The 12,414-nt window shown below is 33.8% G+C and overlaps 1 protein-coding gene across 1 annotated transcript; it reads right to left on the reverse strand.

The window, feature by feature from the left end:
- Positions 1-787: 787 nt before the first annotated feature.
- LOC122012520 (protein MCM10 homolog) lies at positions 788-5,117 on the reverse strand. The gene is made up of 11 exons (XM_042569083.1): positions 4,965-5,117; positions 4,696-4,882; positions 4,520-4,594; positions 4,203-4,440; positions 4,001-4,125; positions 2,965-2,998; positions 2,831-2,877; positions 2,551-2,676; positions 1,479-1,543; positions 1,311-1,386; positions 788-1,216 (listed from the first exon to the last, which is right to left on the reverse strand). Exons 1-11 carry the CDS (start codon positions 5,071-5,073, stop codon positions 1,087-1,089), a joined length of 1,212 nt encoding a protein of 403 aa, XP_042425017.1. The 5' UTR covers positions 5,074-5,117; the 3' UTR covers positions 788-1,086.
- Positions 5,118-12,414: the final 7,297 nt, after the last annotated feature.

A 12,414-nucleotide genomic window follows, 5' to 3' on the forward strand; every position in this document is an offset into this window, starting at 1 on the left:
CTATTAAATATTATTAAGAAAGAAAATTTTAAAAAGCTTTTCATATCTAGTTTCCGGTCCTGTAACAGTACTGGACGATTATCCAAACTGTGTTAGCTAACTGATTGGGTTTAATCTGGATCGGCTGATTTTTGATTCTCTCAAGGTCTTCAACCGGCCGATTCAAACAGCTGCAAATACTTGCTATTCAATTGAATCTTGATAAATTAAAAATACAAAAAAAAAAAAAAAAAATGTGAGTTTCATATCACTATGCTACGTAAAATAATAATGATAATAAATTTAAAATATAAAATTACCAAGGCTGGTAATTCGGATGGGAGCTCTTCCAAAAGCGCCCTAAATGTCATATCAGGCACTGTCAAAAAAAAAAATCGTACTTTTCAATCAATTAAAAATTTTAAAGTTCAATAATATATTTTTTAAATATTTTATTATTTCCATTTTTTTAAAAAAAAAAAAAAGCAAGGAGAGATTTCCTAAATAGGGAGCCACTCCTTGCAAAAAAAAAAAGAGCTTCCTCCTCATACATGCCATGTCAAACCATTACAGATGCTCTTATTAAGAGACTAAGTAACATGGATTAAGATGAAAAATGAATTTGAAAATTTATTTTGTAACAAAAAAATTTAAGGGCCCGTATTTCTTAAAAATGATATTTAGTTTGTATTATTTATGTCTAATTTTTAAAAAAATAGATAATATTTTCTGGATAAATAAAGATTTTCTATTTTCTATAAAATATAGAATTTTTAGAAAATAAAAAAATACAAATCAAACACACCCTAAACTTTTCTCAAATATTATATTTTCTTCAGTACATGTATCATCATATCACGTTCATCTACAAATTTCCCAACATAAAGAACCAAAGCTTCGACCAAAAACCAAAAAATATTTTTTAAAAAAAGGAAACAAATAACTATTAGGTGACTCCCGACTTCACCCTCTCAACTTATAACCTAGTGTCGCGATATCTGGCTCGAAATGACTCGACGGTCATTCGCATTTTTCTGCCAAACACGCCCGCTTGTGTTTTTAGCTGGTAGTTGAGCTGTAGAACTTGTTCAAACCCTCCATGACTTGTCATAGTTCTTCGTCCGAGCTAATAATATCGAGTTCAATCATATTCTGAGGAGCATGATCAACTTTCTTCTTCTTGGCCTGTGGCTCGTTTTGCGTAGTTGTTGATATTTTTCCCTTTGTTAATGATGACCTAGCAAAAATAAAATCAAAATCGATTCACGAGTCACCACCGTGAACTGAATATTTGACCAGTAACGTTTGCATAGTCTAAAAGGCGCTATCACCTTTTCTCAGTGCTATACTTGTTTGAATTTTGACATACGGATGCTGCTTTGCTTGAATTCTTTGGTTCCTGCTTTGCTAGTCAATGCAAATAAAAAAGCTTCAATAAGTTTGAGATTCTAATGTTCCAGCACTGAGCAACAGTGAGTGCAACTATGACAATAGCATACCAGTGACTTGCGTGAGAAACCGTATTCCTTGAGAGTGGCTGCTTGTGGTTACTTTATCCGCTTTACTGGACAGCAAAAAAACTGTCATAGTTGATACAAGTATAAAGATTCTTCCAAGATAGACTTCACTAACTGAGAGTGATTGGCAATGATAGATCCTGATCTGAAACTGTAATTTTTTAAAAAAATTGCCCTCCTTCACAGCATGTCACAATCATTTCAATCGGATCTATGATATTGGTAATTAGCTCGTGTTTTCTGCTAATGGAAATCTCTTCCAACGTACTAAATAGTGGTAAAGTAAAACCACTTTAAGGGTAGGCAACTGGGATATTAAGCAAACCTTCAAACAAACAATGGATAATCTTATTGATGTTAATAGAAACACTGATAATGGGTTAAAGCCGAGATATGCACAACCTAATGTGATTCTATCCTGCTGTTAAACTTGTTTGGTCTTTGTCGAGGTAGAGTTGATGCACCTCTTTGGTGTTGGAAGCTTTGAAGCACCTGAGTCTAACATATGGTTCGTATTGCATTATGAAATCTTCACCATGCATTTTAAAAAAAAAAAAACAATCTGTTGTTTATCAAGATATTTCCCAACGTTCACTTTAACTGACATAGATCCATATTACACTAGCACAATTGTACCAAATAGTGAACTCTAAAACAAAGTGAAACAATGACAGGAGCCCTGTCTTCTAAGATCACCACGACAGGATATAGTAAGATAACTGCATTGTATAGAAGGAACAAACTTGAAGCTGGTAAAAAGTACCTGGAGGATTTATTTTAAACCAATACACTTCTCAGATAACAACTTATAAAACTAACCTATCAACTTGAGTGAATATAGTTTAGAATAGATTGAAAAATCATTTTCCCTCAATGTGTCAAAAATTTAGTATGAACTAGGAAGATGAACCAGGGAGTATACTACTGTCGCATTAATGCAATTAATAATGTGAGATATTGCAGTCTGAATATATCAATTTTAAATATTTGCACGAATATAAGTTTGCATGTTTCTAGGAAGTATTTAGATGACCTTTTAATGAATGGTACATACCTCAAAGCTCTTTTTAGTCCATCAATAGACATTACTTTCACTGGCTTTCGCAAGCTTGATTTCACAGCAAAAGGATCAACTGTATAAATTCCCTCTGATTGAAGCTTAAATGCATTTTGTATATTCCTGTTTTTCAAATACAACAATAAAACCATAAACTGTTCAGACGAGATGCCATTGATATAAGTAGTCACAAAGAATGCAAATGGAATAACAAGTGTTTCTTGTGAGAAAAATTTCCCTCGACAGTATGCCATACAAGGGACAAGATGTAGCTTACCCGCCTCTAAGCTCAGTGCGATTTGTAGCATACAGTTGTGAAGCTTTCTAATAGATAGACAGAAACATAGAATAAATCAAATGATTCGTAAAACAATTTTATTAAATACAAACTGACATACTGATCAATCTTACTGATGAATGGAATTTGCAATATGTTCCTTTACGTCTGAAAAATGAAAGATAAAAACAAAGTTAAAAAAATAAGTCAAAAGAACAAAAGAAGAGTCACGATTTATATAAGAATGTACAACAATGAACCTAAGAAAGCCCTGACGCACAATTCACTTGAAGAGATATTCTTGTTGTAATTATTATAATGGAGTGAATCACTTGTAACAATTCAATGTTTATTTCTCATGTTCCAAAGAAAAATAGATTGCATTTTGTAGAACCTTAACAACCAGATGCCAAGATATCTGTAGAAATCCAAAATCACAATTCACTAAATGGCCTCAAAAATCATAGTCCGAGAAATCATAAATCACAATATCAATAATTTCAATTCAATGTTCATAGACATAGACATCAACTAAAGATAACCGGTCTTTGTGTCTAGTGGCTACAATGAGAAAAGTAGAGCCAAACAAGTTGTTCAAAGATTTCACCATCACTTCATCAACAGTTAAACCAGGCAACATATATTAAACTAGAAAGATGATGCAAACTCAATAAGCCCCATTGAGGTTCCTTTTTCTATAATCACCAATACGCTTTTCATAATTAAAACCACTATTATCACCAATAAGAATTTTCTCAAATTCAACCAATGTGATTTATTAAATGAAAATCCCAGTTTTTATTATTTCATTCAGTTTCTGATTGTTTTCCCCCAATTAAAATCAAAGCAATATCACAATTTACTAAACATTGGAACTATGATTTCAAGAAAAAAAATATAAGCTCGATTTCATCTAATGTTACACATTAACTAATCTAACCATGCATTGCTGCTTGTGAAATTTGATAGCAGCCCAACTTCAACTGCAATTTCTTATAAGGATACGATCATTACAAAAAACTATGAAATGCTTATGAGGAAATAACTCACCATAATTGCATGTATAGAGTATTTTACACAACTCACGGCAAACACGAGATGCATAAATATAACTACATAATAAAGGATGCATCTATTAAAATAAAGGATATTAGTGAGACAAAAACATACTTATCTATGATCATGGTGCAAGCCACCCCATCTTTCCTTTTGCCTTTGCATATACCATAATCAGCAGAGGTCCCTATCTTTAGCATCTGACTGGCTGAATAAACACTCAAATAGAACTCTTTTGCCTAAACAATGCAGATCAAGGTTAGCAATCCCTAGTGATGTTTTTTTATAAACATAACAAAGACGGTCTATGGCATACCCCAGCTCCTCTCCTTACTGAGGCATTAAAAAGTGCAAATACCATCCCAACTTTCTCCTTGCAGCTCACGGTGTATGCGTCTCCGAACAGGAAAACTGACACGTCCGTCTCATTCAAGCAACCCATTTTCCATATGCAGTAGTTCTTCCCAGTTGAGCTCACTTTAGGACTTCCAGGTTCGGTTAAGACACCAACCGTAGCCCAGCATCCAGAAAGTTTGTCACCCATAATCAAATTCCTGAAAGGGAGCAACTACAAGGTAAAACATGGCATTTTTTTTTGCAAATTCCCAACGAACATTACATCGAACATCTCACCTGATAGTATGCAAGCGAACAAAACGAACATCTGAGAAATGATTAGCAAGTGCAATAGAATCTACCAATGATTTCCTGAGAACCAGATACATAACAATCAGAAGAAAAAAAAAGGTAGGACCAAGGAGCGTGTAATCTTAAAATACATTTGTTTTCATTTTCCTTCTAAGTTCTACCTAATTCTAAGCCCCGAGAACTTCTCAACCACGATTTCATCGGAGGAGGTCCGTAGCTGGATCGCTTTTGGGGGACCTGTACCAAGCGTCTCTGGATTCATATCGAGGTAATCCTTGACAACATCCCGGAAAACCGACATGTCAGCAGTCCGTGACCTTCTCGGGTAATCATCATCAGAGTTGTAGCCTGCTAAAATAACCGAATCGGACATCAACAAAGCAGAAGAGGATACGAAGAAGAATGAAGAGACCTTGAGGCAATCAGTCACCTGCAGGAAGATGAGGCGGATTAGAAGATGGGGAAGCGGGCGGCGTCTCCAAAACCCTCTCTTCTCGGAGGGAGAGGAGGAGGTCGAGGTCAGCATCGCGATTCGCCATTTCGACTCGCCGTCTAATTTCGTAGCCGATGCAGAGATGCCGAAGGCGATGGGAGGGTATTAGGTTTTTTTTTTTAAGCGCCTGGTTGAAGAAGACGAATACTATGGGCGGGAAATTGAATTATTTTATGGCGGGAATCAGCTAATGCGTGAATGAAAAAAATTATTTAACAACATTTTTTTGGAACAAAAAATAAACCTCCTAAATTGAATTGGAATTTTTTAATGAGTATTATTCCTTTTTTGGGGGGGGTGAAATAATTAGTATTACTCCCTATATTTTTATTTTTTTAATTGGAAAATGAAATTGATATCAAATATAATTTTCATCGTCCGTGGAAAAAGAATTACTTTAATTATAATTAAATGGGCAATACAAGCTTTTTAATTCCTCGATACAAAATTAAGTTACTAAAAATATTTATCTTCATATATACGATTAAAATATAAATATGTAAGATACGATGTGTATGTCAATTTAATTAATAAAAAACTATAATATATTTGCAGAATATCAATAAACCATTCTTTTAAAATTAAATTTGGAAATATCTAAATATGTTTTCTCGGAGAATATAATGATAAGACTATCCTATCAAATGCGTTTGTTTATGTTACTAACTCAATTTTGGTTTTTTTCTATTTAATATTTCTCCATATTTAAGATGTTAACCTTTTGTATAAAAATGATAATTTTTTATATTTTTTAAAATGTAGATGACAAATATTATTTGTATAACTCAACCAATTATACACAGATTACTCAATCAGAATCAGAAAATCATGGCTCACATAAGGTTTTTCTCAATTCCGAACATTAAATAATTTTTTTTTAGAAATTATCCTCGGAAGGATTGGAGCCATCGAGGGAGCTAGGTAGTACTGGATCGGCAATAAGATGGTGCAAAGGTTGCAACAAGCACATCGCCACGAAGTTTCATGTGGCACGAGAGGAGTGGTTGCCGGAGGTGGTAGCGGTGAGTGGCGATAGTGGGTGGTGGACGGTGCCAAATTGACAACGGGGTAGTACGGAGGTGGCAGCGGACAACGGAAGCAGCACAGCATGTCAGCATTCCTTCATGTGTATAGATCATTTTGAAGCTTCCTATGGCAGTCAGAGGTGGTAGAAACGGCAGTGGGCAACGAAGATGACAACAATGAGCAATGGTGGGGAGTGGTGACGAGCGGGCGACGGGCAACAACGACAGTGGACAACAATAGCAGCGCAACGGCCGGAGATAGCAATAGCGAGTGACGATGACATTAATGGCAAGCTAGGGGTGGGCAATAATAGCAATGGGCAGCAGCGGCAGTGCGACAACCAAAGGTGGCAACAGTGGGCAGTGGTGAGTGACAGGCATCAAGCTAGGGGCAACAACAGCGGAAGAAGATGACGATGCTTTTTTCTATTTTTAAACTTAGGTATATGGTTAAAACTTTAATTAATTTAAATCAATCAACACTTCTAACTATAGGTGAAATAAATTCAAACAACTGTAGTTGAAATATATCGTTGAAATAAATTTAATAGACATAATATAAATCCAATAAAATTATCTAAAAATTCTAAAATAATAAAAAAAATCAAATTTTATTTATTTATATATATCACTATTCATAATAATATAAACATTATTAAACTAAGGATAATAGGACTAAAATATTAGGTTATATACTAAATTTCTAAACAAATGAAGTTTTATTGTATTATCTAAATTGAATCAAACATCCTCTATTATATTTCATTGTTCGTAATTTTAATTATGTGATTATATAATAATTACGTAATTAAAATTATAGTGATAAGTTGAAGCAAGCATACCCAAAGACTTATGATAATTTTATAATTAGTTAACAATCATTAAAATGACATATATTATCTTTTCAACATTGGATTAATAAATTTCAAACAGTACTAGACTTTTTAATTTGACTAGGGGTATGACATGTATGATTTATCATATATAATGACTACAAATAAAATTATTTTTAAGGGGGAGAGTATAAATATAAAAGGTATTTAAAAGAAAATTAAGATAATATATATAACATTTTAAATATCTATTCTAATACTCTTGTATATTTATCTATACGGATTAATAAATTTTAAACAAATAGAAGATTATACTATATTTAAATAAAAATGTTAAAAAAAAGATTTTGGGATGTGAAACAATATATTCAACTATAAAAAAAATAAATATAAATTAAGTTTTTTATTAATAATAATAATAATCATGTTTATTTATTTATTTATTCTATATTTTTTAAAAATACAAAATTTTGCAATCAAAATTCTCTGTCGAATCAAAATGAACTCTCATAGAGGAGATAAAAGATAGAATAACTAAATCGCGGGCGGAGATAAAAGGTAGAATTTCCTTCATATGCATCTTCAACCTTCGTACGTATCTTCAACAACGGACCATTGTACTAATTTTTTTAAAAAATAAATTATATATAATATATATATATATATATATATATATATATATATATATATATGTTGGCCAGTAAATCGACTGGAGATGATTGAATTATCTGAAACATAAAAATAAACATTTCTCATCATTCGACTCATATTAGTAATACAATTAAAACATAAATAATAACTAAAAAAAATAAGTAAAAGGCATCAAAATTTACTTAATTACAATCTAAATGATAGTTAATTCAGCTCTTAAAAAATCTCATTCACTGAAGGCGAAGAAGCCTTTTACACTCGTTAATAGCTCAAAAAAATTAGGAAATCAATACTGAAGTTGTTACATCTTTCCTAGGTTTAAGAGTTTTTTTATAGCTCCTGAAAAAATTTATCCTCGGGCTGAAGGCACCTTCTATAGGGCTGGAAGGCGCCTCCAGCGAGACAAAGGACAAAACTTTATCTTCCTGCCAACGACCAGATTGCCCGGTCGAAGGCACCTTCCATGGCTGGTTGAAGACGCCTTCAGCCATTGAAGATGCCTTCTGCCTAAAGGTCGCGGATGCGCCTTCAACTTCTGTTAAAGGCGCCTTTAGCAACTCCATAGCTCCACTCTAGCTCTTCCGCTGCTCCGATCGTCTGGGTGATTTCAGCCAACCGAAATAAGGCTCATCCGAACTCAATTTCGGTCTTCTCCTTAAGCAGGCTTCCGCTTCGGCTTCTTGTCCCTCGAACGTCGTGCACGCCTTTCTCATCCACCGGTGTACTTTTTTGCGGCACCTCGTCCCTCAGATGCACCGAGGTTGTTGGCTCTCTCATGTGTCGTCCTCCTCGCTAGCCGCGTCTTCCACTCGACTTCCTGTACTCCTAAGCTCCTGCACACTTAAACACAGGAATCAAAATATAACAGGACCTAACCTAACTTGGTTAATCACACAAAAAATAATCTCCCCTTTTTTTATATGAGTAACCCAAGTTAAGTTAGGGTAAACAAATATAAAATAAAAGCAATAATTACAAGTATGTAATAAAGTGCAAAAAAAAATTCAAATTAAATTTAAAATTTTAGCAATTACCTCCCCTAGACTTAATCTTCCTTTCTCCCCCTTTAATAAAAAAAAATTAGAGTGACACAAGAGAGCTAAGGTTAATTTTCCAAAAAAAAAGTAAGTTTTTGAAAATTTTGAAAATTATTTTGATATAACTTTAGAAAAATTACAACAATTTTTTAAACTTTAAGTTTTTTTTTAAAAAAATTCTAAGTTATGAAGTTGACAAAAATTGAAAGCATTATTTTAACTAACTATTTGATGTTTATCAATTTGTCAATTAAATATTTAATTTAGTAATTGGCTTCTAGGTTGTGACAAGGCACTAGGCCTTCTTGGTTATTGAATCATCAACCACTTCTAGACAAAGCCTCTTAAAGAATTCAAATATTTAATGTACTTTATGAAAGCCCCAAGTCTAATTAAACTTTAATTTATACCAGTTTTTGGAACCCAATATAGGTTTATTCCTACTGGATTAATTAGAAATTTGCGAGGTACATAACTTTTGGGTATTTTTATGATTTGACCCCTGTAAAATCTAAGATACCAGTTTAGATTTTTATATTTCCTAACATTTTCATTATATGAGCATGCACGATTTTTTAGATAATTTATTTCTATTTTCAATTTGTCATTTTCTATTTTCAAATTATCATATAAATTTAGTGGACATTCTTTGGACAATTGTATTTTCAAATCTATGTTTTTTTTTTCTAACTTGCAACTATTTTTTGATAAGAACTTAACAAATTTGAATAGTTTATCAAGTGAAAGATATCGTACCTGACTTACCTTGTCGATCCCGTCATCCGTAGCTCCCCCTGAACTGTTCGAGAAGACCATAAAATTGATTCGGATGAGTTCTATTCTAGATGGCTGAGATCACCCAAGTGAGTGGAGCCAGATCGTAGCAGAATTGGACAGTCAATGAGATGTTAACTGTTCGGGCGGCAGGACCAAGCCCGGGCGCCAGGACCCCCTAGGTCAGCCCAGGGGGCCCCTCGATGCCCGCCTCGTGAAGGAAGGGTGTCCGGGCAACCAGACTGGGATAAAATTTTATCCCACACCCATTGTGTAGTCGTTTGCATGATAATAAGATTTACCACACCAGGGGCGCCCCGCACCGTGCCACATCAGTAAATGGTCATTTCGACCAGTGGACTATAAATAGAGCTTTGGTCTTCTCCTTTTCGGAACAACACACTCTGTACTTCAAGTTCTATTCAGTTATTCACTTTCAAGCTTCATTTCCATGTACAAGGCTTCTCCACCTCCGACATTTTGTTCGAGAAGTTGATTTTCTTACTGAGCCTACTTTCTTTGGAATAGCAATCCTCTGATTGCCAACCAAGTAAAACCTTGCTTGTCTCATACTTATTTTGATTTTATTATTATGTTTAATCAAGTGTGTAGTTAAGCTCGATTATTTGAGAAAGGTATTGGTTTGTTTTATCGTGTAGGGCAATTCATCCCCTCTTGCCAGCCTCAAGGAACTTATAATTGATATTAGAGCAAAGTCACCTCAGAAGGACTAACCGCTAACTGAAGCAAAGACGACGACCGAAACAAGCATCCACATGCCGAAGTTTGAAAGAGGCTTCACACACTGGAAGAAAAAAAATGGAGGTATATTTTAAAATTGATTTTGATATATTTTTAATTTTGAAAAATAGTTTTGCAGTACCTACCGACAACAACGACGAGTTGGAAAAAGAAAAACACTGAATGAAGAAGGAGCATGTCAAATTTGTAGCAAATGGAAAAGTAGAATTCCATCTGTTAAGTGTGCTGTCACCACAAGAGCTAAACCGAATTGGAGTATATGAGTCTACAAAAGACCTCTGGGAAAAAAATCCTAGAGCTCCACGAAGGATCATCTGAAGCCAAGTTCGTAAGGAGAGGTCTACTTTGGAGCCAACTAACGAATTTGCAACTAAAGGAAAGTAAAACAGTTCCTCAACTGCATGCCAGGCTAAAGGAGCTAATTACCGAACTCATGAATCTTGGAGAAAAGGTAACTAACCAAGATTTACTAAAGTATGCACTTAATGGTTTCCCTAAAGCACTTGAATGGTCAACCCTAGTAGATGTAAATTTTATCTCTAGGGATTTAGAGGTAAGTAATTTAGAGGAATTATTTTATACATTTGAAATACATGAAAGTAGATGTGCAAATCTAAAGGAGTCTAAACATAATATAGCTTTAAAGGCAAAAATGGATGAATCAGAGTCTGAAACTTCTCTTGATGATGATGAAATGACATTTATGGTAAGGAAGTTTAAAAAATTCTTTAATGCTAATAAATTTAATTAAGTGCAGGCCAAAAGAAGAAAAAAGAGAGTGAGATGTTATTACTATAATGAAGAAGGGCACGCCAAAGACAACTATCCCAAAATTGAAGTCTATGTCGAACACGCATTGATGGCAAGTCACGAAGAAGATGAAGAAGCAAGCTCATCCGAGATGAGCATCAAGAGCATCGATGAAGGGGGAGTAATGTTAGAAGAAAGCAACACTAGTACAAGGGGAGCATCAGATGCTTATCGTGTGAGCACCATATGTATTATTTTTTAAAAAAATCTTAAATACTATAACTCAAATGTTAAACTCTAAATCCTAAATTCTAAACCCTAGCTCTAAAAAATAAAGAAAAAAATACTTTGTGCTCACAAGATGAATAACATAAGATAAGTAGAGTAATATTCTTTTATAGTGGTTTTTTCTTTTACGGACCGTCCCTTGAATAACAAGCGTTGTTTTGAATTATTTATTTATTTTAGTTTACGAGTATGCCATTTAGGATTTCTCCTTTAAGCTTTAGGGGTTGAGTTATAGCATCAAGGAAAAAAAAAGGAAAAGGGTGTGCACAAGGTATTCGACGTAAGGTTCGCAGCATATCAAACCTCTTCTGACATCGTGCACACCTTCGCTACACCACTAAGAGTCGGGCAAAGTAATGCCTCTGTTTAAGGGCCCATTATTTTTAATATATTAAATATATTTTTATATATATTTGTAAGAGATTGGAAAATAATAGGGCTTATATGATAAAAGATTTATACGATCTCATTTTCTAGTCAAAGCTTCGGATTTCGTAAAAATGTCATTATGGTTCCAACAGATAGAGTATAAAGGGGTTCTTTTTTTTTAACATTTAAAATTTATTTTTAAATTATATATATTATTTTATATGATATAATTTATAACTCTTCAATATCTGTCAATCCTATCCTTCTCTCATCATGTTTCTCTTTTGTTGCCGAGCTTTCTCTTACAAGAACATGAATTAGAAATTTTTTATCCATACAATAATGCTAAATAAAATGCTTGTTTTTTTATTTCCTCCTCTTCCCCTTTTCCAATTCCTCCTCTTTGTGCTCCTCTCACTTATTAAGATTGGGGAAGATAAATTGCACCTAATGTTATCATGCTAATCCGATTGACGCAACTATGCACCTTGCTTGATTAAGTTAAAATGTTGATGCATTCGTCTATATTGTGTTCAATTGAAATGAAAGATTTTCTTATTTTCGAGCAATAGTGAGTTAGATATCCCTGTCCTTTCACTTTTTTGATAGACATTAAGTTTAAGTTTTATTTAGATATATTTGCAATCATAAATTTTTTGATTTCTCCTTTATCTCTATTTTATCATTTTTAACTGTTCTAGTTTATGTGATGAAAAATATATATTTTTTGTTATGTGTCTAATCCTGTCCAGAAATGGTGAAGACATCTAGCTAGGGATGTGGCTCCACGGTTGACCTTGTGAAGACTCCGCTCCACTTTGCAAAACCAAAAATGTCAGTGCTAGGCTAAAAAAGGGGTCCCCGGTGTTGACCTTCCGATGCTCAAGTCAATCATCGG

Source organism: Zingiber officinale, chromosome 8A (assembly GCF_018446385.1).
Source record: "Zingiber officinale cultivar Zhangliang chromosome 8A, Zo_v1.1, whole genome shotgun sequence".
In the NCBI taxonomy this organism is placed as follows: domain Eukaryota; kingdom Viridiplantae; phylum Streptophyta; class Magnoliopsida; order Zingiberales; family Zingiberaceae; genus Zingiber; species Zingiber officinale.